The 25,590-nt window shown below is 41.9% G+C and overlaps 1 protein-coding gene across 2 annotated transcripts in view; it reads left to right on the plus strand.

Annotated features, from left to right (window-relative positions):
- Positions 1-25,590, plus strand: part of WDR19 (WD repeat domain 19) — a 41,464-nt gene continuing 15,874 nt past the window's right edge. Inside the window, exons 1-21 of one of the 2 annotated variants that reach the window (XM_035111897.3) lie at positions 1-135; positions 3,035-3,126; positions 3,290-3,355; positions 3,633-3,758; positions 5,426-5,541; positions 5,908-6,023; positions 8,107-8,187; positions 8,579-8,691; positions 9,306-9,479; positions 10,063-10,133; positions 10,934-11,106; positions 11,203-11,317; positions 11,876-11,982; positions 12,397-12,519; positions 14,697-14,846; positions 17,223-17,370; positions 18,599-18,803; positions 18,908-19,067; positions 23,171-23,281; positions 23,370-23,479; positions 24,968-25,025. In XM_035111897.3, coding sequence (XP_034967788.3) covers positions 130-135; positions 3,035-3,126; positions 3,290-3,355; positions 3,633-3,758; positions 5,426-5,541; positions 5,908-6,023; positions 8,107-8,187; positions 8,579-8,691; positions 9,306-9,479; positions 10,063-10,133; positions 10,934-11,106; positions 11,203-11,317; positions 11,876-11,982; positions 12,397-12,519; positions 14,697-14,846; positions 17,223-17,370; positions 18,599-18,803; positions 18,908-19,067; positions 23,171-23,281; positions 23,370-23,479; positions 24,968-25,025 — 2,421 coding nt within the window. In that variant the 5' untranslated portion in view covers positions 1-129. Of the gene's footprint in view, positions 136-3,034; positions 3,127-3,289; positions 3,356-3,632; positions 3,759-5,425; positions 5,542-5,907; positions 6,024-8,106; positions 8,188-8,578; positions 8,692-9,305; positions 9,480-10,062; positions 10,134-10,933; positions 11,107-11,202; positions 11,318-11,875; positions 11,983-12,396; positions 12,520-14,696; positions 14,847-17,222; positions 17,371-18,598; positions 18,804-18,907; positions 19,068-23,170; positions 23,282-23,369; positions 23,480-24,967; positions 25,026-25,590 lie in introns of those variants that run through there. The other variant, XM_088660868.1, reaches the window with a different exon arrangement.

Below are 25,590 nucleotides of genomic sequence, written 5' to 3' on the forward strand. Positions count from 1 at the left end.
GCGATCTCCTGGGTGACGCGGACGCGGTTGAGGCAGTTGAGCGCGCATGCGCACTCCGCCCCGTTGCCCTCCCTCACACCCCTCCGTGCGGCGGCCCCCTTTTAAACAACGCCATAGCGAAGGCGAAAGATGCAGGTGAGGCCCTGAGGGAGAGCGGCGGTTGGGCCGCGCGCGCGCAACGCTGTGCCTCAGGGGTGGGCCGTGAGGCCTATTATTAGGCAGAGCAGCCCCGCCGCCCGTGGGGGCCGCTTCTCGGGGCTTGGCCGCTCGCCTTCCGCGAGGGGGAAGCGCAGCACAAAGCTCCCCTTCAAGGACTTCTGGGGCTGTTCACTTTTTCTCCTGGGCTCTCTGTGCCTTCAAAAGCTTCGCGACAGGCAGACATTCAACAGGCGGAATCGCCTGTGGGGAGAGAGAGCTGTTGGATATTGGGGAGGGGGGCTTTTAATAATATTACCTGTCAGGGAAAAAAACAAGCAACTATGCATTGGCCTCTGCCTGTCACAGCTGTGTGGCAAGGGGATTAGAGAGAGAGAGAGAGAGAATCCCTGCCTAAGAACTATACCATTCGGTATTCCATTATCACAGCCATCAAAACTTATTTACCCTGTTGAATTTATCTTAATGCTGCCAGTGTTTTCAGCTGTGCAGTTATTTCCCATATATTCAATAAAGGTTTTCCAATCTTCTCGAAAGGTGGCAAGCGATTATTCAACAGGTGAAGCGTAGAGATGCAGCGTGTTATATAGCTGTTAAAAAAAAAAAAGCACACGATCTCCGACAGAGAAAAATGTGGCAGCTCTAGCGAGGACTAGGATCATCTTGCCTTTGAATGAGCATTCAAATCTTGTTCTGGAAAATCTTGCTAATTTAGGGGGGGAATGGCTTTTGGGGACCTTTTGCTAGCTAGCTGGTTTTAATCCATTGTTCTGGCAGGAAAAGGCTGCTTTGTTATAACTGACAGAAATGTAGTCTTCCACTACAAAAGTTTGTGCTAGATTGAAGCTGCAATACTATACCTAGGGGTAAGCCACATTAGTGGGACTTACTTTTTGAGTAGACCGCTGGAGGATTAAACCAAAACGAGTTTTTATAGATTTCAGAGAGAGTGCTTAATTTCTAGAAAAAGTGATGCTGGGGCTGAAAGTACTTTTCTCAAATATTTTTTATTATTATTTAGTCAGCTAATGTACTTCTGAGCTTCCCCTCAATCCCAGATGAGTGGGGGAACGTTTAGTGAGAAAAACACTTTCCATTTGCTTAAGGTACTTAAATTTGCATCTTATGTTCTGGAGCTGAGCAAGAGTAGTGAAAATCAAAATACATCTGACAATGAGCCCTGGGAGAAATTAAGCCCTCCGGGACTTTTTTTTTTTTTTTTGGCCATAGAAAGCAGTTATTCTTTTGGGTATCTAAACATCTAACAATCCTAAGAGGTCTCATTGAAGAGATGCATACACAAAACTTATTTTTCTTTATGTTGTCATGTAAGTGTGTGTGTGCTGCTTATAATAATTTGTTTGCTTCTCACAGACAACTTTAAAGCATGTATGTTTAAAAGGTTTACAAGATGTACCTTGAAGAGGAATTCCTTTGAGCCGATAGATATTTAACTGCTTTTTCTCCAACTGGAGAATACACCTGAGAAATATAGCATCAGTGGAGAATCAGAATACAGGTGGCAGCCATTTTAGGCACATCCAATTGACGTGCAATCACTGATGTGTGGGTCCTTTTGGACCTGGAAAAAGGCAGAACGGGGACGGAATGGGACAGGAAGCACTTATATGTGCTCTACGGAATGGGGGCCGGGAACCGAACCCCAGCATGAAATTATCACCACCTATATGTATGAGGCTTGCAGAACATATCAGTTACCATAAGTCCTCTTCACAGATCTTGCTACAAAGTGTACAGTACATGGATTCTGTGTTTCCTCTTCACTGGTATTTTTTCCATTTCCAGTAAGGATTTTGGAGCAAGAACTGCAGGAAGCTGTTCTTTTGGAATTAGTGCTAGGAATTCCAGTAAGGGTTGCTTCAGTTATTGAAAATTTGTTGCATTGCATATGCTTGCACTCTCAGGCCTCTCTGTAATCACGTCTGTTCTTATTTTTATAACAAACACTCCCAGAGAACTGTTCCTCAGTAATCTTCAATATGAAATATTTATTGATTAATGTCTTTCAACTTCTACCCATTTTGCCTGCTGTCTATCCTCTGCTGCAATAGATATTTGGGCGGGGAAGAGTAGAACTGAAATTAGGGAAGATGCAAAAAAGCCAAAATACATGCCTAGAGTTTTCTTCCTATGGTGCTTCATTCTCTCCTTTGAAACAGTCTTCCTGTGCTATTTACTGTCCAGCTTCCCAGTATATTATTTTCCTTTATACTGGAGGAAACCCTCAGGGTGTAAAACATGCACTGCTTCATGCACTATTACTCCTGCATGTGGTCCTCCCACCCCTCAGTTAAGTGACATTTATACTGGATAAATTAAAGCAGGCTTCCCCAAATGTTTTGGACTATAAATCCCATCATCCCAACCAGCATGACCAATTGCCAAGGATGATGAAAAGAGTAGTCCAAAGCATCTAGAAGGTGTCAGACTGGGAAAGCCTGCTCTAAAGCAAGTGTAGGGAATATTTATGGTAGCCCTCCAGATTTTGTTGAACCACAATTCCCATCAGCCCCAGCAAGCATAGCCAATGGCCAGGGATGCTGATCAGAGTTGTAGCTCAGCAACACCTGAAGAGCCAAAGGTTCCATACAGCTGCTATAAAGCTTCAATTCCACAGCTGTTACCTGTTTGGGGGATTATGCAATTTTGCCTGTTTTGTCTCCAAAATTTAGCAGAAAGTACTTAGAACAGCTTCTGTGTGTATGCCTTTATAAAAATATATTTATTGGTTTTTATAGCATTGCAGAAAGTTGGTAATTGGTTTTTTTTCTGAATTAGGTATGCCTTGTAAATGAAAAAAGAAAAATTGAAAACATTTAATAATTGTGCATCTTTAACTGTCAATTTCTTTCCATAGCGAGTATTTACCCTGTCTGAAAGGGATGCGCCTAGTTCGCCTGTGCAATTTGCTTGGCAAAAAACTGTAGGAAACTACATTGCTGTTGCAGGGTAAGATAATAAAGATTTATTTATTGTATATGTTAATTAACTAAACAGATGAATCAGATTTTGTCATAGAAAGCAGTTTACATACTTTAATAATATTTACAGATGTATGAAAGATGACCATCATAATGATTATTCCTCTTCTGTTCTTTTTAAAAAAATTTAGACACAATCACACTGTAAAAATCTTCGATCGCCATGGTCAAAAGAAAAATGAAATTAATTTACCAGGGTAAGTCTTGTACAATTTTGTGAAAGGAAAATATTACTTTTAGGCAAATTCAACATTAGATTATCTGATTTGTTTGGCATAAATGCCTTCAAAAATGGTGTGGGGGGGAAGGTTATGAAATTGGATGAGATTAGACTGCACTTTATTTTAGGAGAGCAGAATTGTGGGGAATGAATATCTCCTTCAAGGAGCTAGTCAGGTTTACATTTCCACTCAGTTTCATATTTTTGAACCAAATATTGAAAGTATCCGGTTAATACTTTCTGTGTTTCCTTAGCAACTGCATTGCTATGGACTGGGATCAAGATGGTGATACCTTAGCAATAATTGCTGATAAAGCCATTTCCATTTATCTGTGGGATGCCAACACAAACAAAATCAGCCTAATAGACACTAGCATGAGGTAAGCAAAAATTGTACCGTATATATCCAGGCCAGTTTATACCTTTAGTATAATTGCAACCTGAAATTAATACAGGGCATAGGTTGTGTTGTTTAAATGGGAGAAGTTTTCAGTTGTAGTTTTATGAATGAAGTTTCCTTGCTGGTAGCACAGGTTCTGTAGGGTTGCCGTATTTCATTTCCTCCTAAAGTTGTTGGTAGCTTGGGGGAGGGGGGGAGTTGAGCTTTTTTTTCCCCCACCATAAAAAGGATTTTATAATTGACTTGCCTAAGATCCAGGACAAAGCACCACCTTTTGGAAATTCCCCCCCAGCCGTCTATTCTGCTTTTGAAATCCCAGTAACGTCCAGGAGAATCCAGACATATGTCAGCCCTAGGTTCTGTATCTGTACCACCAAGCTGAATGGTGCAAGGAGGGCACAGACCTAATTTTCTCATTTTATGAAATTCTTTCCAGAAGAAACCTTATTAGAATTCAGAACATTGATCAGTCAGTTCTGACTGGTACTTTCAGCTTGTTCGTTGTTACTTACACAGTGGTACCTCGGTTTATGAACTCAATTGGTTCCAGAAGTCTGTTCATAAACTGAAGCGTTCATAAACTGAAGCGAACTTTCCCATTGAAAGTAATGGAAAGTGGATTAATCTGTTCCAGATGGTCCGCGGAGTACTTAAACTGAAGCGTTCATAAACTGAAGCAAACTTTCCCATTGAAAGTAATGGAAAGTGAATTAATCCGTTCCAGATGGGTCCACGGCCTTTGTAAACCGAGGTGTTCATAAACCGAGGTTCCACTGTATTGTCATCTTCAGGGATATGGGTGGGTAAAAGAGAAACCATGTACAGATGACAGGAGGGGAGAGTGTTCTACTTGAGGGTTTTCCCACTGGTATCTGTGATTTTTTTAAAAGCTAAATCTAAATTTGCCGATTTACTCAGTGGTGGCTATCTAGTCTTTTATATATTGTATGTGTCTGGATTATTAATGTATTTGGATGACTTTTTGATTTTATGATTTTATTGTTTAACTTATGCCTGTAACAATAACAACAGATTGTGGACTATATGGGCCATTGGCCTGATCCAGCAGGCTCCTCTTATGTTATTATGAGTGTGTATTGCTAATACTGAAAAGGAATGTGGCAGAACCTATGTCAGTAAACAAGAAGTAAAGTAAGGACAGGCCTATTAATCTTTCTCATAGGAAATGTTGTAGAGCAATTTGGCTTACCCTATTGTACAAACCAGGCCATCACTTGAATGCCAATCATCAGTTTTCTACTACAGTATCATATCTGCTCCTGCTTTTATGATCTTCAACCAAGTACTTTCTCTCTCTTCTTACTGCTGTTTCCTTAAATATTGTCAAATAAAAATAGTAATCCATTCAACATTCTTGTTGTTACAGTGGAACTTCGTTTTTCGAACATAATCTGTTCCAGAAGTCCGTTCGACTTCTGAAATGTTCAAAAACTGAGAATCAGAGGACTGTCAGCAAGTTCAGGGGGGTGGGGGTGGGAATGAGAAATGTGCCTTGGAAGCCGTTTGACTTCCGAGGTGTGTTTGAAAATGGAAGCATTCACTCGGCTGTCGAAACATTTGGCAGCCAAGACGTGTGAAAACTGAGGTTTGACTGTATTGAAAGCCTTGTTTCATTTTTTATTACAGGGAACCAATGTCTTTCTTACGTTGGTCAAAAGCTGAACCCTTACTTGCTGCTGGAACAGCTAAGGGAAATGTACTAATATATAACCACCAAACTTCTCGCAAGATTCCTATCCTTGGTCAGTACCATTATAAAATTAGTGAACTTCCATGTGGGGGGAGAGTAGAAATTTGCTCGCTGTATTAAAATCTAGTTAATATTGTAGATGAGGAACCTGTGATCTACCAGATGGTGTTGAACTTCAACATCCATCAGGCCCAGCCAGCATGGCCAATGGTCAAGGATGATGGGATTTGTAGTCCAAAAATATTAGGCGAGCCACAGGTTCCTATGCTATTTGTCTGTTGCGTTTTCTTTTATTAACTCACAGTTTTTCAGCTTAAAATGATAATTGTATTATTGGATCACATACTTAACATCCATGCATTGTTCAATATCTTTAGGGAGCAAATTGTCATTTTTCTATGTGAATTTGTTTTACCAGGTAAGCACACCAAACGGATTACATGTGGTTGTTGGAGCGGTGGGAAATTCATAGCATTAGGCGGTGAGGACAAACTGGTAACAATTAGCAACCACGAAGGAGATACAATCAGAGTGGTAATAAACCTACATTGTTGTTATGCACAAGATTATAACAGTTAGTTATATGAAAAAATGCCTTCGGCCCCATTTGCTCTATGTGTGAATGTTAATGTGTGAGAGAAAGCAGAAGAGAATTGGTTACAAACCAAATGCCTGTTTGAGCCAGTTTAAGTTTCACATTTGAATTACCGTATTTTTTGCTCCATAAGACGTACTTTTTTCCTCCTAAATAGTAAGAGGAAATGTCTCTGCGTCTTATGGAGCGAATGCATGGTCCCTGGATCCGACTTGCCCAGAAGTGAAAAGCAGATTTTTTTTTTTTTAAGAAAGAGGTAAAGGCTAACAAGAGGGAAAGAGAACCCGCTCAGCAGCTGATTGCAAGAGATCGGGGAGGGAGATAAGAGAAGCTAGCTCCCTTCCCAGCCCCAGCCCCTTGCCCAGGCCTCCATTGTTGTGTTTCCTCAGCGACATGTGACTGGCTGATTAGATTATCTGTCTGGAAACTGTAGAAATGGCTCCCTTTCCTTTCCTAAAGAAGCTGCAGAACTGTGAGTTGAACTCCATAAAAACTGGATCCCCCCCCCTTTGCAAGGTAAGCTGCACAACTTTGAGCTGATGCTCAAAAAAATGGAGCTTTCCTCCTTTGCAAAAAAGCTGCACAACTGTGAGCTGATCCTCAAAAAATGGAGCTTTCTCCCTTTGCAAAAAAAAAACCTGCACAACTGTGAGCTGATCTCCCCAAAAAACAGGGCTTTCCCCCTTTCCTCCTCTAAAAATTAGGTGCGTCTTTTTGTCGGGTGCGTCTTATGGAGCGAAAAATATGGTGCGGACTTAGGAAATGAAAAAGAACAAAAACAAACCAGTGTTGTGTGTGAAAATATCCTGGGTTACTGTTCAAGAATCTGTGTAGTTTAAACATTGGTTGTAGCTTTGCTTTTTATTGGAGCAACTTCTATTAGTGAGAGTGCCCAATCTTTAAAAACAACAACTGTAAGATGCTTGAAAGGTCATCCATGATAACCTACACCAGTTATTTTTGTCCCCATTTTTTCTCCGTGTCTTTCCCTGCCTCTTTCTCCCAGAGGGCCGTGAAGAGGCTAATTAACTGATTGGGGATCTCCATATATATAGATAGGCACTTTCTAAGTCCTAGGATACAGTCTGCTAAGGATATTATTTTATCATTTTGGTTTTATGCTTATTTTGTACAATGCATTATTTTGTTAGCTGCTTTGAGTTTCTCAATGAGAAAAAGAAGCATGATCCAAATTTTGTAACTATAGGAGAAACTAATGTCAGGAATGGTGTTGCTGTTGATTGTATGTGGTGTTCTAAGAATTAAACCATTGTTCCCAGCTGGCTGGCATCAGTGATTTTCCATGAAGGCATTATTTAAAATCTCAGGCCACATATAATTCTTTCTTCCTTGACAGAGTCTTAAGGCAAGCAGATGAAAGGCTTTATAAGGTGGAATGGAGAAAATATGACAGCTGTATTCCAAACATTACATTATTGTAGAGAACAGGAAGCACAGCCAGTTTGTGCATCTAGTTCCTCCACACAAAGTTAGTGTCCAAAGCTGCCTTTGGAATTGAGGTTGATAGCTGTTAATATTACTGTATTAACACCTGAAAAATCATTTCATTGTTTTGTGGTTTTCCTGTTAATGGTCTAGTTTGCTCTTAGCAGTAAATCATGATTTATTAAACTAAGACTTAGCGCTATGTGTGAACCTAGCCCGGTGACTTAACTGTGGTACATTTACTGCCAACAAGCCATTATCTGAACCTAGGTCTTTGTTTTTGCTTTACTTTACAAACCTTGCTTTGTTTTAACTATGGCTTTGTGTTGCATGTGAACTCAGTACCCTTCCTTAACTAGGCACTCGCCAAACTACAAAGGCATGAAGGAAGAGTAGCTGGAAAACAAACATTGGAGGGGGAAAGCCATAGTTTGTTTATCATCTGTGGGACAACTTGTGGTTAACTTGTGATTTATTAACAAACCATGGCGTAATGTTATGGGTATACCAGGCCAGTGTAACTGCTTCAAAAATAAAATTACCTATTCTATTAATCTTGGAACCTTGTTCTTGCAGACAACAGTGAGAGGAGAACCCAGTGATATGGAGTTTATAGTAATGAAAACTGATAATAGAACAGGAGGAAATGAGACCACAGTAAGTATTTAACAACACAGCAGTATATATTGCTTGACACCAAAGGGGCTTTGGAAAGAAAGCAATAAGGGAAAGTTATAACACAAGAAAATAAAATACAAATTTTGTTTGTCATAAGAATTCCAAAATTAGATTGTAGCTCTGAGATGTTAATGTCATTCTTATCATAAGAGCTTTATCATGTTACTTGACAAGGCACAGTAAAAGATTTAAGATAGGTGTCTTTGATTTTCTTACCAGCTGATGCTTACAAAGGCTATCTTAGAAATAAATAATCATGTCAGGAGAAGAATTTCTAATCCTCTTAAGGAACACTGCCATTGCATTATTACCGTAAGGTGATTCTGGTGTTGTTCAATATATTATTTTCTTTTCTCTCTTTTTTTTCCAGGTATGCATTGTCGTTGCTCAGAAAACCCTGTATATTTATAATTTCAGAGATCCAGAGAACCCAATTGAACTGGCGTTTCAGCCACGTTATGGGAACATTGTCTCTTATAAATGGTAAAGCCATTCACCAACCTAGTAAGATCACATGAAAGAGAGTGCTCGAGCATTATAGACATTTCCAGATGGGTAGCTGACAAGCTGTATTAATTTATTGAAGTAAAAACAGCAGAGAGTAGTATTCTGCCATAACCTTCCACGAACATTGTCAACTTCAGCAGTGCCCAAAAGCTTCTGCCATAATAAATTGCTTTTATAAATGTTTTGTGCTAGGATGGGTTTTGTGCTGCTGCTTTAGTCAGGGAAGTCTGAATACTTTATAACAGGGTGGAGAAGCTTTGTCTGTCTGGATGTTGCTAGACTGCAACTTCTATCATCGCTGAGATGATTGCTCATGTTGGCTGAGGCTGATGGGAGCTGAACAGCTGGAGGGCAACAGGTTCCAAATCCCTGCTTTTATAGACTAAAAAGTCAATGCTCTTGAAAAGAGATGCAAATGCAATTGTTCCAGTGTTTCCTAGTAGTTTAATTTTGAAATAGAATTTGGTTTTCTGTGAACAATACCATTCCCCACCCTCCCCAACCAGCTCACAATTTTGAGATTGTGTCTTCAACTTTTCTGCAGCCATGTTGCTTGACCGGTTTTGATCATATTGTTGAAATCTTTATAGGTATGGTGATAATTACATCATGATAGGGTTCTCGCTTGGCTGTTTTGTGGTGATTTCTACACACGTTCGAGAGATTGGCCATGAGATCTTTCAGGCATATGATCATAAAGATAACCTGACTAGCATTGCAATATCACAGTCACTTAACAAAGTTGCATCATGTGGAGATAACTGGTGAGTCATGTTTTCATATGAAGCCCTTAAAATACAAGATATCACAAAGAAAGTGCTAATATTGACTCTGAAAATGCTGTTCTAGAACAGTTTGAGGTCATGTTAAGAATTTAGTACCCTGATCAAGAGATCTGTTTGGTTTCTGACAGAAGCTGTTATCTTTCATGTGCCAATATGCTATCTTACTTATTCCAAGGGAGAAAGCAATTCTGCACCAGTTGTAACTTTTATACCATCTTCAAGGACAGCCCCATACTACAGTAGTCTTAATTGAGATGTTATCAGAGTATGTAGTGCCATAGCTAAACTATCCCAATCCAAGAACACTGAAGCTGACAAGCCAGCTCAAACTGGGTACAGTAAAGGTACTTCATGCCACAGATCCACCTTTGCTTTTAGTGACAATGACTCCAAGAGTACCCCAGGCTACAAATCGGCTCCTTCTGGTATGTGGGAGATGCAGCTCCATCCAGATCAGGTTGTCTGCCCAAGTCCCAGACCCAGGACGTCCTCAGCAAACAGTACCTTCAACTTATTGTGTAGTAAGTTAACTCTGAAGGAAGTTATTTTCTTTCTATTTTAGCATCAAGATTCATGACTTGTCAGATTTGAATGAAATGTATGCAATAATAAACTTGGAGGATGAAAATAAAGGTATGACCCCTTCCAGATTTACCTGATTGCTTGCCAAATCATATAAAACAGATTCTGAATTTGCATTAGCATCATGCTTATATAAAGAAATGTGATGCAGTAACTACAGTTTGTGGATTGGACCAACCAGACTTGGGTTCCAACTCTCACTCAGCTGAGGTTTGCTATTAATGACCTTAATGTGACCTGTGAATTTCTTAAGACAATCCTTCAAACCATACTGTGGAGTATTTGAAACAAACAAGTGACAAGCCTTGGATTAGAAATTTCTGCTTCCAGTTAGCTGCAAACCACAGTTTGCTGTTTGAATGTGCCAAACCATGGTTTACTCAATAACTTGCCCACTGGCTAGGATCTTTGGGAAGGGAGAGCTTTTTATCTCTTCCCCACATGTGTGAAAGGAAGGTGGGAAGCAGCATTGAAGCCCAGTTCTTGCCACTTTCTCTCAGACTAGCCTTCCTCATTGGGTTGTGGAAAGGATAAAATATAACACTACCGGTATATAAGCTGCCCTGAGATTCTTGAAGGAAGGGCAGAGCAGAAGTGCAATTCATTGCTAATGTGCCCATTGTAGCTTACATAATTCCCCCAAGACTTGGGGACAAGGTGGGCTAGCAACTTAAATACAGAATTAGAAATACTGTAAAGGTATATATTGTTGTGTATGACGTTGTGCTAATCTGACACAGGTAGGTTACTCTTTAAGACACAATATGCTTTTTAGTGATAAAGGTATTGCTTCTTGGATTTCTAAGATAAAATACTGTTGTTGTTTTTACAAAACCTCATTGATATTTTAGGTCTAGATCAGTTGTCATGGACAGACGATGGACAATTGCTGGCAGTGTCTACGAAGAAAGGGACTATCCATGTCTTCTTGACAAAACTTCCCATTCTTGGAGACTCATACAGCACACGGATCGCATACCTCACCTCGCTTCTTGAAGTGACCGTTGCCAACCACATTGAAAGTGTATAGTACTTCATTCATTTTAAAGTTTAGTTAGGTGTAACATTTTGTTTTATGGTAAGCAGTTCTCAGCAAAAGCGGTATGGTCTGTCTTGGCAGGAGCTACCAATTACAGTTTCTGTGGAAGTTGAGCCCAACTTTGTGGCTATTGGCCATTATCACTTGGCTGTGGGCATGAATAATCGGGCATGGTTTTATGTTCTTGGAGAGAGCAGTAAGTATATCTCTAGTTCCATTATTCCACATTGAAGTAGTGTAGCACTGCTGTATTTTATTTAATTAATGGTTATTCTATCGTATGTTAGTAAGTTTATTGCTTCAGATAGTACCCTTAGTGTCATAACAGCTAATTATACCTCTTGTAAGACGTTACAGGACCCACAATTTAGATGATGTAAGAATAATATGAAACAATTACCGGTATTATTGGTTACAGGTAGGTAGCCGTGTTGGTCTGACTCGAAGCAAAATAAAAAAATTCCTTCAGTAGCACCTTAAAGACCAACTAAGTTTATATTTTGGTATGAGCTTTCGTGTGCATGCACACGAAAGCTCATACCAAAATATAAACTTAGTTGGTCTTTAAGGTGCTACTGAAGGAATTATTATTGGGATTATGAAAGAAAGATGGAGCATTTCGTCTTCATGTGGGCTAGATAGCCCTGACAGTCAGAATATGATTGCATTGTTCCAAATATTTGAAGTCTTTTAAATAGCCAAGGACATGTTCAAAAGAGAGAATCGTGACAAAATTTCACCCCACATTTTGCAGGTGTAAAAAAGCTCAAGGACATGGAATATCTTGGAACAGTAGCCAGTATGTGCCTTAATTCTGACTATGCTGCTGCACGTTTTGAGGGTAAAGTTCAGTTGCATATGGTAAGTATATTAGGCATCCTGAACTCCCAAGAGTCACATGAACTGCTAGAATAGAGCTGGACGAGAAACTCCTAATTATGTAATCTTCTGTGATGCATTTGATCTAGATAACCAGTTAATTTCCAGTCTAATTTAGCAGCTGGTTACTGGAGAACAAGAAGCTAAATGTACCACTGAGATTAGTCTCGGGCAACTGAAGGGCAAAAAGTTTTGGATAATTATATAGTTGGTGTAAAAATCCTCTTGAGATTTGGGGTGGCTAGTGGAGATTTATGACTCATTAAAGGGGGAAAGGATGAGGCTGAGATTGATACAGTATGCAGCTAGCTTCCTTAATTTCAGATTATGAGCTGGTGAAACCTGATCACTTTTTATTGCTAATAAAAAAACCTTTGCTTTGCTGTATTATTTTAGATAGAAAGTGAACGCTCCAATACCCAGGAAGAACGGGAAACTAGACTCTTCCCAGATACAGATGATAAAAATAAAATTTTGTGCCATGCTTTAACCAATGATTTCCTCATCTATGGTACTGATGTAAGTATTTGTTTCAAACTGTGGATGCCATCTTAGTAGTATGAAATGTTAATTATTAAGAATACCGGTTGCATTTTGTGCATGTACATTTCATGATACTCCTTGGTTCTATTCCACAATCTCTTACGAATAACCAAAACAAGTGAGACACAATGGGAGAAAAGGGGGGCAAAAGAAAGAAGCAAAATTCATGCCCCCTTTCCCCTTCCTGTGGCCGCATCCCTCTGTCATTCATCTTCTCTCACATTCTCCCCTCTTGAAAGATGCCACTTGGTGTCCTGCCTTTTCAGCAAACCTAGTGGTCTCTTTCAACAGGTGGCCACCTCCTTCCTTTTAGCTAACAACATGTAGGAGAGGGTTAAGAGGGGTTTTGTAACCTTTCCTTTTCACTCTTGATCTTTTTCAGCAGTGAAGGGTCAGACAGCCCCACTTCTCACTGCTGAAAGAATCCTCAATACCAGTTGAGAACCAAAGGAGTATGTCCTGAGAAACTGAGTGCCAAAGGAGAGACCCCTGTGGAGAGAGCAGAGGTTTTCAACCTTTTTGAGTCCATGGCTCCCTTGACTAACTCCATTTTTTTCTGCAGCACTCCTGTCGGTCTCAGGAGTCCAGTTATGTTACCCCCTTGCCTGCAGAGCCGGCAGCCTCTCACCCCTTTTCAAACACCCTCCCTTGTGGAGTGTTCCCTCAGCCTCCTCTCCTCTCCCCTTGGGAGTCCTCTGGGCAGCCACTGCAGCCACTCCTGGTTTCTGAGGTGCTCCCCTGCCCAAAAAGAGGGGCCTCTTCTCACTACCCCACAGGAGCCTGGGAAGAGGATGCCTCCAGCCTTAGTGGCCCAACGGAGACTGGCCAAAGGTGAATGTGAGGCCAGTACCTTACTTTGGGAGACAGCAGTGTCAGCAGTAGGCACTGCTGGGCCTGCAAGGCAGAAAGGCTCCCCTTCAGCACCGGGTTCTCAGCTCCCAGGCAAGCACACAGCAAGCACAAGAAAGGCCAGTGCAGCGCCTGCCTGCCTGTCCATTCACAACAGCAAGGGTTGGCTGATGGCTGGGATTCCTCACCCGCTTGCTTGCTTGCTTGCTTGCTTGCTTGCTTGCTTGCTTGTTCCAAGGCTGCCTCAGCTCCTGGCAACAGGCACCCATTGGCCAGCCCCAGAGGCACCATTCGTTTGGGGAACTTGTAGCCAGGGCTGTTGCAGCAAATAGCTGTGTAGGTGGCAGAGACACAAGAGGGGACCAGAGGAGGGAGGAAAGGAAAGAAGGACAAAGGCCTGTGTTCCCTGCGGCACCCCGACTATCCTTCAAGGCACCCCAGGGTGCCATGGCACACTGGTTGAAAACCACTTAACTAGGGGATAGGGGAGTATCCTTGGTCTGGGTGAGTGAAAATAAGTTTTTTGTAAGGGAAGTAGTAGAAGGAGGGAAGACTCGGAGTTGGTCCACCCAGCCAATATAATTGCTCCACCCTCCAATCCTTGTACTTTATTATCACCATCTGTCATTGGTATTCCTCAGTGGCATATGGAAAAGGTTCCTCTGCAGTATTTGTCCAGATCTGATTTGAGAGTTGGTTGTTCCAAATGCCACTCCCTAATATGTTTCTTCATGTGTAGGGACTCCCCTACCTTTTTCTTGCAGTGGAGGAGGAAATCCTCGGATGGGTGGACCCTCTGACTCACTCCACTAGGCAGGGCCATGTAAATTAAGCAAATCTTAACTCACTGCGTGGTAGAGTGACACCCCCCCCACCCAACACTGGCCAACCTAGCTACCTGTGCAGGTTTACTTTGTCTTCCACTGTTCTCCTAGGAGAGGCCTTAATCTACACAGTTCTTGTCTATGGAGAGATAAGAGAGAAAATGTTCTGGGGGGAGCAGTTTTGGCTTGGCCGTGGCTCAGAATCCCTTGAGGGCTCACAGCCTGATTTTCTCTGCAAACTCTTTGAAGCATGAGGTGTCAGGAGAAGAAGCTGCTCAAGGCGATAGGAGTGTCTACCCAATGAGAGCAGCTACCCTCAGTTTCAATGAGGAGCTTGTAATTAATTGTTCCTTTGTCGGTTCTCAAGCCAAAAATGTTTTGCTGGTCTGGTTCTCTGGATTGCCTACTTCAGCTGCAAATGCATTACTTTTTTAGGCTCTAATGCTAGTATTGTGGCTCTTATTTTTGTTGGTTTGTTAGACTGGTGGTATTCAGTATTTCTACATTGAAGATTGGCAGTTTGTGAATGAGTACCGCCATTCCGTCAGTGTGAGAAACATCTTCCCCGATCCCAATGGGTCTAGATTAGTTTTCATTGATGACAAAAGTGATGGATTTGTTTACTGTCCGGTAAGTTATTTATTCCATTCCTAATTTATAGGTTGCATTTCTTCCATACAGACTTTTGCTTTTTTTCTCATTTTTAGTCCACCCATCTTCTAAAGATAGGTACTTAGTATAAATAGGTTTATTCTGTTTTATTTTCAAAAATCTGTGAGGTCATTGGGATGAGAAACTGACATGCTAGATGCCACAAAGTAAGCATTTGAACCAGGTCTCTCCAGTCTAAGTAAAACACGATGGTCTATTGAACCATGCCAGCTCTCTCCTGTAGATTGTGAAATTGATTGTGGGCTTCGTTACCCAAAACCACACACATTTTGAACTGCTTTAGTTGTCATGGTGGGCTTCCTCTGTTCATGTCCATTACTATTGTTCTCTGATTATGCTTTACCTTATTTAAACATCAGTAAACCCCTGAGGGCCTGCCCTGAGACTAGGTTCAGAGGCAATTCTGTCCTGTCATGGCTAGTAACAGTCAGCATATAATCCTTATATCTGCCCCACTTCCCATTTCCTTCACTGTCCCTCCTCACAGGTCTCCAATGAAGCCGACAAGATGGGGGGAAGCCTTGCCAACTCCAATTTGCTTTTTTTATTGACAATTATTTTTATTGACTTTCCAATATAAACCCAATTACAAAAATTAGTTCAAACTTAATACAATTTTGTTAAGAGGCTTCCCGTGCACCATTCTTGATGGATCTTTATGATCTAATATTACTGTGTTTCATAGTCTTACTTATTTCTATTACATTCCATTTTTCAAAATTATCACATAATAGCTGCACTCTTTATGATTTTTACTCCTGTTACTATATTATTTAACTTCCAGAAAAAGGCTTCAAGTGAGGAACCATAGCTTTTTTTGTTTTTATCCCGTGTGCATCCAAAAGTCAGTTGTTGGTCCTCTTGGTCTTATATATCTCTCTGATGTTTTCCTTTTTCCTGCGGCATTTGGGGCTATCTCCATACACTGTTGTTGTATTCCAGCCTGGTTGGGGCAGAGCTGCAACTTCAAGGTTAAACCCTCTTCTTTCTCCGGCTCAGCTCCTTCCCATAATACTCAAGCAGTTCCAAATCAACAACAGCAGATCCCTCTTTCACTGGCACCAAATCAACTAGTTCCAGAAATTCACCAGCTGAGAAGGGAGGGGAAAGGTGGCACCATTCCTCTTTCAACATCCAAAAAGCCCTCACACTGCTTTCCTTGCACGGCTACAATAGCATTTTTTTAAAGGTTATATCTCAACCTCTCCATTATCTTTCAGTCTTTTTTTAGGGGGGGGGGGGTTAGGCTCTTAACTCCCAATGACATTCTTCCAAACAAAACAAGCAGGCTATCCCACAGCCCCCCTTACTCCTTTCAAGCCACATGCAGCTTTACATCTTTTAAATCTCAGTGTTACATTGTACATCAAACTATCTTCACTTGTCTATCTTAAAATTCAATATTAGAGGGTTGCTGAACCATAAATGTAAAAACTTCTATGAAATATAGCAGAGTACCCCCTTCTCCTCCATCCATCTCCAGCACAAGATAGAATCTTCTCCCAATTTCAAATCTCAGTTCCATGCAGCTGATTGTCTGTGGTTATAATGTCTATCTCCTCCGGTGCATGCCTATTCTTAATGCCAATTAGAACCCAATTATAAGGAGAACCTCTGCATCCAATGGCGATTTGGTTTTTTTTGCTTCAAGCGAAGTGCGGTGAGCCATTAGGACCCATGGTCACCTGCACCTTCCATGCCCCAAGAGGTTTATAGGAGATGGTTTAACCCGTCCATCCTCCTTTTTTCAGCCTGTGCCTCTCTCCAATGTTGAGAGACCCATCGCTATGGCGTGGGACAAAAATCGGAAGCGCACTCTGCTTTTATTTTAAATTGCATTGTTTGTATGAGCACCAGTGCCTGCCTGCCTGCCCTTTTGGATGTGTGGGTGGGTCGGGTCAGGTCGAGGGGACCATATGAAAGTGAGAATACTTTTCCCTTACCTTCTCTGTTTCACTGAGTAGAGTGAAGGAAATGACTATGCCAGAGGTGCTCATATTGCTAGAAAAGAGAGGAATTGAGTAAGAGAGCGGTGCCTTTTAATAGTAACCAAACTATATCCTATTTCAGTACTTTTTATTGCTTTTCTTAGATGTCCATATTTCTGTTGCACTGTGACCAAATGAATGGGGTGGGGTGGAATTTGGATCTGTAAGTTCAGAATTTGGATCTGTAAGATCTGTAAGATCCCCATTGCGAACACCTTAGATTGCAGCTGTTAATATGGGAATGGGGTGCACCTGACTCTTTTAAAATGCCAATGTAACTCCAAAATTAATTAGATCTCATTAACATTTTATTTAGAAATTAATTTTACACTGCTGCCTTTTGTAGGTAACTGATATTGCCTTTGAGATCCCAAATTTCCAGCCAACCATCAAGGGTATTCTGTGGGAAAATTGGCCAATGGACAAAGGTGTATTTGTTGCTTACGATGATGACAAAATATACACATACATCTTTCACAAGGATACTATACAAGGTAGTGTAAAGTTGCATTATTATTCCAACAGTGTACATTTTGCAGAGCAGCTGAAAGAAAATCCCTTGAAGCTTACAATATAAAATACATGATTGGTGGAGGAAAGACATAGCAAAACACAGAACAAATGGATTAACGGAATTTTAGGTTGGTTGTGTAATTCAGTAGTACTCAATATTTATTTTGTACCTTTGTGATTTGGGTCTATAGGACAGTGAACAACAGTAGAACTTCTGGTGTTAGGTTATTTCAGTGGGTTTTATTCTCAAGTGGCTGTACGTCAGATTACAAAAATAATGGATTATTAGAGCCAGTTAAGCCACAAGCTAGGCTGTGCCAGTTAGGCTGTGCCAGTTATTCTGACTTTCCTTTTAAATATATGGTCATAACTGCTAGGAACAAAATTCCAGAAAGTAGAAATTCTAAACTAGCTATGGCTAAGCCACTGCTTTCGTTGTATAATCCTTTTTTTGGCAGTGCGGGATATATTTCCCCATATGTTCACATTTTAGCACAATAAAGGTAAAGGTAAAGGGACCCCTGACCATTAGGTGCAGTCGTGACTGACTCTGGGGTTGCGGCACTCATCTCACGTTATTGGCCGAGGGAGCTGGCATATAGCTTCCAGGTCATGTGGCCAGCATGACTAAGCCGCTTCTGGCAAACTAGAGCAGCACACAGAAACGCCGTTTACCTTCCTGCTGTAGCGGTTCCTATTTATCTACTTGCACTTTGACATGCTTTCGAACTGCTAGGTTGGCAGGAGCTGGGACCGAGCAATGGGAGCTCACCCTGTCGTGGGGACTCGAACCACTGACCTTCTGATCAGCAAGCCCTAGGCTCAGTGGTTTAATCCACAGCGCCACCCGTATCCCTTTTAGCACAATACTTTAGTGTTTATGTCAAGCTGGTTTTATTTGCTTGTTTGACACTCGTTTGTTCAAGGAACATTTGTTTTCTGGTATAGATCTGGCACTTTAAATACAGGGGGTGGGGAACCCTACCCCATACATTCAGCCCTAGCTGGTATGAGCCAGCACTGCTTCAGGTGCAGTGGAGAAGCTGCCACTCTGCTTCCCTGTTCCCTTGTTAGGATTTCTTTGTTAGTCATTCTTCAGCAACTAAGAGGGTTAAAAAAGAAAAGGTTTTATCTTTATTTAGCAACTAAGAGCTAATGTTCTTTCGATGGGCAAGTTCAATAATTACTTCATTTTCATTTGTAATGTAGGGTCCAAGGTAATTTTGGCTGGAGGCACCAAAGTTCCTTATTCTCACAAACCATTGCTACTATATAACGGAGAATTAACTTGTCAGACTCAAAGTGGGAAAACCAACAGTATCTTCCTTAGTACGCATGGCTTCCTTGGCCCATTGAATGACTTGGAACGTAATGAGCTGAAACTAGTGCTTATACAGACTTTAGTACTAAAAAGGTAAGCTTCCTTTAAATTCCAGTACACCATCGATACCCAAACATCCAAGATTTGACCATGCTTATTGTAGTTGTTGCCTTTGTTTTGTTAATTTTTTTGCAAAGGTTTTCTGAGGCTTGGGAGGTGTGCAAACTTCTGAATGATCCTTCAAGTTGGAATGAGCTTGCCAGGGCTTGTTTACACCACATGGAGGTGGAGTTTGCGACACGTGTTTACCGGACAATCAGAAATGTGGGAATGGTCATGTCGTTAGAGCAAATAAAGGTAAAATATACACATTTAAATATTACAGCCTGTTTGTTTGTTTGTTTGTTTGTTTTACTTACCGTATATGCTGGCGTATAAGACGACTGGGCGTATAAGACGACCCCTTACTTTTCAAGTTAAAATATAGAATTTGGGATGTACTCCAGCCCTTTCTGGTGGGGAGGGGAGGGGAGGCTGTCTTCTCCAGCACTCAAGTCTGCAGCCGGGGAAATGGTGGTTTGTTTGTTTGTTTGCTTAGTTATTGAGAGGGGAAAAGAAGCCAGAGAGAGGAGAGATAGAGAAGCAGGGACATCGAGCAAAAGGGGAAAAGAAACCTCACACAGCCAGCGAAAGACGCTGAGCAGCAGTGAAAGAGAGCGGAGAGAGAGACAACGAGGCTGGCTGAGTGAGCAAAAGGGGAATAGAAGCCATGGAGAGGGAGAGAGAGAGAGAGGCAGAGACATCGAGCAAAAGGGGGGAAAGAAACCATAGAGAGGATAGCGATAGAGAGGCAGAGACATCGGAGGCTCACACAGCCAGCAAAAGACGCTGAGCAGCAGTGAAAGAGAGAGTGGAGAGAGACGGAGAGATCCCTTTGCTTTGCGCTGACAAAAAGAGAAGAGGCAGCAGCTTGACAGCAATGAAATACACGAAACTGTATCTCTGCGCTGAGCCAGGTCGCAAAGCCATGAGGGAGCCATTCTCCCTGGTGGGGAGCAGCCCCCTCCCGAGCGCGCTTCTTTGCGTTCATATGGTCACTGCATACAGTGGGGATGCGGCCGTTTTTGAGCTCCCCCCACCGTATGCGGTGACCGCAGATTCTTGTACCCGGCATATAAGACGGCCCCCCAACTTTTGAAAAGATTTTCCTGGGTTCAAAAGCCGTCTTATACACCAGAATATACGGTAGTTGCTGTGTGGGATTATTCTAGTCCATGGGCTGATATCTCGGAGCATGAGCTTGGGCAGAAGAACATGACTTCATGCCAAGTGCAAAGTATATGTCAAAGTCATTAGCAGATGAATAAAAACAACCCTGGTAAGAGGATAAAAGAGCTTCCACTCCATACCTGGCAAAGTTCAAAAGCTTTCAAAATATTTTTAAGTCCGCTATTGTCAATATAATACAGTATTCTGAGCTGATGAAGCGGCTGGGCCAAAGCCGAAAGGACGCTCAGTTGCGGATATGCCTGGAAGCGAAAGGAAAGTCCGATGCTGTAAAGAAAAATATTGCATAGGAACCTGGAATGTAAGAACCATGAATGGAGGTAAGCTGGATGTGGTCAAAAATGAGATGACAAGAATAAATATCGACATCCTGGGCATCAGTGAACTAAAATGGAAGGGAATGGGCGAATTCAGTTCAGGTGACTATCATATCTACTACTGTGGGCAAGAATCCTGTAGTAGAAATGGAGTGGCCCTCATAGTCAACAAAAGAGTGGCAAAAGCTGTAATGGGATGCAATCTCAAAAATGACAGAATGATCTCGATACGAATCCAAGGCAGACCTTTTAACATCACAGTAATCCAAGTTTATGCACCAACTACCGGAGCTGAAGAAAGTGAAATTGACCAATTCTATGAAGACCTACAACACCTTCTAGAAATGACACCAAAGAAGGATGTTCTTCTCATTACAGGGGATTGGAATGCTAAAGTAGGGAATCAAGAGATAAAAGGAACAACTGGCAAGTTGGGCCTTGGAGTTCAAAATGAAGCAGGGCAAAGGCTAATAGAGTTCTGTCAAGAGAACAAGCTGGTCATCACAAACACTCTCTTCCAACAACACAAGAGACGACTCTACACATGGATATCACCAAATGGGCAGCATCGAAATCAGATTGATTATATTTTCTGCAGCCAAAGATGGAGAAGCTCTATACAATCAGCAAAAACAAGACCTGGAGCTGACTGTAACTCAGATCATCAGCTTCTTATAGCAAAATTCCAGCTTAAACTGAAGAAAGTAGGAAAAACCACTGGGCCAGTAGGATACAATCTGAATCAAATCCCTTATGAATACACAGTGGAAGTGAGGAACAGGTTTAAGGATTTAGATTTGGTGGACAGAGTGCCTAAAGAACTATGGATGGAGGCTCGTAACATTATACAGGAGGCAGCAACGAAAACCATCCCAAGGAAAAGGAAATGCAAGAAAGCAAAATGGCTGTCCAACATTTCGTACAAAGATTACCATAATCAAGGACAAAAGTGGTAAGGACCTAACAGAAGCAGAAGACATCAAGAAGAGGTGGCAAGACTACACAGAGGAATTATACCAGAAAGACATGGAGGTTTCGTACACCCCAGGTAGTGTTGCTGACCTTGAGCCAAACATCTTGGAGAGTGAAGTCAAATGGGCCTTAGAAAGCACTGCTAATAACAAGGCCAGTGGAAGTGATGATATTCCAGCTGAACTATTTAAAATTTTAAAAGATGATGCTGTTAAGGTGCTACACCCAATATGCCAGCAAGTTTGGAAAACTCAGCAATGGCCAGAGGATTGGAGAAGATCAGTCTACATCCCAATTCCAAAGAAGGGCAGTGCCAAAGAATGCTCCAACTACCGCACAATTGCGCTCATTTCACACGCTAGCAAGGTTATGCTTAAAATTCTACAAGGCAGGCTTAGGCAGTATGTGGACCGAGAACTCCCAGAAGTGCAAGCTGGATTTCGAAAGGGCAGAGGAACCAGAGACTAAATAGCAAACATGCGCTGGATTATGGAGAAAGCTAGAGAGTTCCAGAAAAACGTCTACTTCTGCTTCATTGACTATGCAAAAGCCTTTGACTGTGTCGACCACAGCAAACTATGGCAAGTTCTTAAAGAAATGGGAGTGCCTGATCACCTCATCTGTCTCCTGTGAAATCTCTATGTGGGACAAGAAGCTACAGTTAGAACTGGATATGGAACAACTGATTGGTTCAAAATTGGGAAAGGAGTACGACAAGGTTGTATATTGTCTCCCTGCTTATTTAACTTATATGCAGAATTCATCATGCGAAAGGCTGGACTAGATGAATCCCAAGCCGGAATTAAGATTGCCGGAAGAAATATCAACAACCTCAGATATGCAGATGACACAACCTTGATGGCAGAAAGCGAGGAGGAATTAAAGAACCTTTTAATGAGGGTGAAAGAGGAGAGCGCAAAATATGGTCTGAAGCTCAACATAAAAAAAACCAAGATCATGGCCACTGGTCCCATCACCTCCTGGCAAATAGAAGGGGAAGAAATGGAGGCAGTGAGAGATTTTACTTTCTTGGGCTCCTTGATCACTGCAGATGGTGACAGCAGTCACGAAATTAAAAGACGCCTGCTTCTTGGGAGAAAAGCAATGACAAACCTAGACAGCATTTTAAAAAGCAGAGACATCACCTTGCCGACAAAGGTCCGTATAGTTAAAGCTATGGTTTTCCCAGTGGTGATGTATGGAAGTGAGAGCTGGACCATAAAGAAGGCTGATCGCCGAAGAATTGATGCTTTTGAATTATGGTGCTGGAGGAGACTCTTGAGAGTCCCATGGACTGCAAGAAGATCAAACCTATCCATTCTTAAGGAAATCAGCCCTGAGTGCTCCCTGGAAGGACAGATCGTGAAGCTGAGGCTCCAATACTTTGGCCACCTCATGAGAAGAGAAGAATCCTTGGAAAAGACCCTGATGTTGGGAAAGATTGAGGGCACTAAGAGAAGGGGACGACAGAGGACAAGATGGTTGGACAGTGTTCTCGAAGCTACGAACATGAGTTTGACCAAACTGCGGGAGGCAGTGCAAGACAGGAGTGCCTGGCGTGCTATGGTCCATGGGGTCACGAAGAGTCGGACACGACTAAACGACTAAACAACATCAACAACAACAACAACAAATTCTGATTTGATGACTTCTTGAATTCACGAGGACTCTTCTTCCACATGGATCCTCACGTTTTAAGTTCTCCTTTCCAACAATCCCTGTCTAGGACTTTTCATTCCTTTGTGTATGAACTGGGGCAGATGAAGCTCCTTTTCCTTGAGTCTTTTCTGACTTCCATATGCTATAGCAATGCATCTCTGGCAGCTTGTCTAATGTTAATCCAATATAATAGGAACTTCACACATTTCTGTGTTCTGTTTTCAGGGCATAGAAGACCACAACCTTCTTGCGGGGCATCTTGCCATGTATACAAATAACTTCAATTTGGCTCAGGATTTATATTTGGCATCTTCTTGCCCAATTGCCGCACTTGAGGTAATAAATTGAGCCACCTAATATTTAATCAGATGGGGCAGGGGATCATAATCTTTTCCATTTAAATCAACACTTCTTTTGATAATAGATGAGGAGAGATCTACAGCACTGGGATAATGCACTTCAGCTAGCTAAACGCTTGGCACCAGATACCATCCCCTTATTATCGAAGGAGTATGCTGTGCAGCTGGAATTCACGTATGTTCTCTCTTAAAAGCCTATCAAATCTAGCTTTTGTCATAAGCCAATGGCAGAAAACTATTATTGGCTTGCATGGTGTTGGAAAACTTTGTTGAGAAAGGGCAAGGTAGTTAGTGTAGCTCAGGCTGGGGTTTAATATGGGGATACTGGCTGCTGTTCATGTATATTGGTACCTCGGTTTAAGTACACAATTGGTTCCGGAAGTCTGTACTTAACCTGAAGCGTACTTAACCTGAAGCGAACTTTCCCATGGAAAGTAATGGAAAGTGGATTAATCCGTTCCAGACGGTCTGCGGAGTACTTAAACTGAAGCGTACTTAACCTGAAGCGAACTTTCCCATTGAAAGTACCGGTAATGGAAAGTGGATTAATCCGTTCCAGACAGGTCTGCGGAGTACTTAAACTGAAAGTACTCAAACCAAAGCGTACTTAAACTGAGCTATGACTGTACTTTGTAGAAGAGAAGTCTGGAAAGTTAAAACCCCTTATCAAGTAGCCAGGTCACTATAGATTGGTGTAGAGCCAATGTAGTGCAGACATTTTGGACTACAACTTTCATCATGCCTCGGGCTGGGGGGGATATTTGGGTGGTTTTGTTGGATGGGGGTTGTTGCTGTTAGCTTTTTGTATCTTTATTTTAGGTCTTCTTGTGATTTATGTGGAAATTGTTCAGTTTGGTTATTTTTAAAAATGTTTGTTTTACTGTTTTTGACTACTTTTTCACCACTACTTTTGTAGTTACGTATTTTTTTCATGTTGCAAGCGACCTTGGGCATGGTTTGAACTGTGGGAAGGCGGCATACCAATAAAATTATGACAATTGGCCTTGCTGACTGGGACTGATGGGAATTGTAGTCCTCAATTGGACACCATGTTGGTTACACCTGCTCAAGTTGATCTCTTTAAACAATTAAAAAATGTTGGGTTGAGAAAAAATAGAAGTTCTGGGAATCCATGCTGAGGTGCAAGGAGCCAGCAACTTCTACCAGCATCTATCTGTAAGCTAAACCAGAAAAGGGGTTGGGTGATGGTACCTTAATGGTACCTTAATGAAGACCTAACAGCTACCGTGTTTCCCCGAAAATAAGATGCTGTCTTATATTTATTTTCCTCAAGAAGACACACTATGGCTAATTTTCAGGGGATGTCTTATTTTTTAATTACTGTCCAGCCTCGCCTCTTCCTTGGCGCCCTCCAGATCTGCGCCTATCACTATGTCTTATTTTCAGGGTATGGCTTATATTGCACAAATGCTTAGAAATCTTGGTACAGCTTATTTTATGGGTATGTCTTATTTTCGGGGAAACAGGGTAGTGAGGGTGGGCTTGCTATACAGGCAATTAATTGTTTGGTTGGCTCCACCCTTGCTGCTCCTAGCAGCAAACAGCACACAGTCCCCTAATAATCCCTTCAGTGTCTCATTCATGTCATGATACATCACTCTGTGTCAATATACGTATAATACAATCTGACTTTTTATTTTAGGGGTGATTATGTGAATGCTTTGGCTCATTATGAGAAAGGGATTACAGGCGATAGCAAGGTAACACTCTATTGTTGGTGATGACTGTAAATATATTGAGAGCCAGTGTGGTGTAGTGGTTAGAAGCAGTGGACTCGTAATCTGGGGGACTGGGTTCGCTTTCCTGCTCCTCCACATATAGCTGCTAGGTGACCTAGGGCTAGTCACACTTCTCTGAAGTCTCTCAACCTCACTCACCTCACAGAGTTTAGGGACACGGGTGGCGCTGTGGGTTAAACCACAGAGCCTAGGGCTTGCCGATCAGGAGGCCGGCGGTTCGAATCCCCGCGACGGGGTGAGCTCCCGTTGCTTGGTCCCAGCTCCTGCCAACCTAGCAGTTCGAAAGCACGTCAAAGTGTAAGTAGATAAATAGGTACCGCTACAGCGGGAAAGTAAACGGCGTTTCCGTGCACTGCTCTGGTTCGCCAGAAGCGGCTTAGTCATGCTGGCCACATGACCCGGAAGCTGTATGCCGGCTCCCTCAGCCAATAACGCGAGATGAGCGCCGCAACCCCAGAGTCGGTCACGACTGGACCTAATGGTCAGAGGTCTCTTTCCCTTTTAAATATTTATTTGGCTGAGGCCG

The sequence above is a fragment of the Zootoca vivipara genome, chromosome Z1 (genome assembly GCF_965207765.1).
Source record: "Zootoca vivipara chromosome Z1, rZooViv2.hap1.1, whole genome shotgun sequence".
NCBI lineage: Eukaryota > Metazoa > Chordata > Lepidosauria > Squamata > Lacertidae > Zootoca > Zootoca vivipara.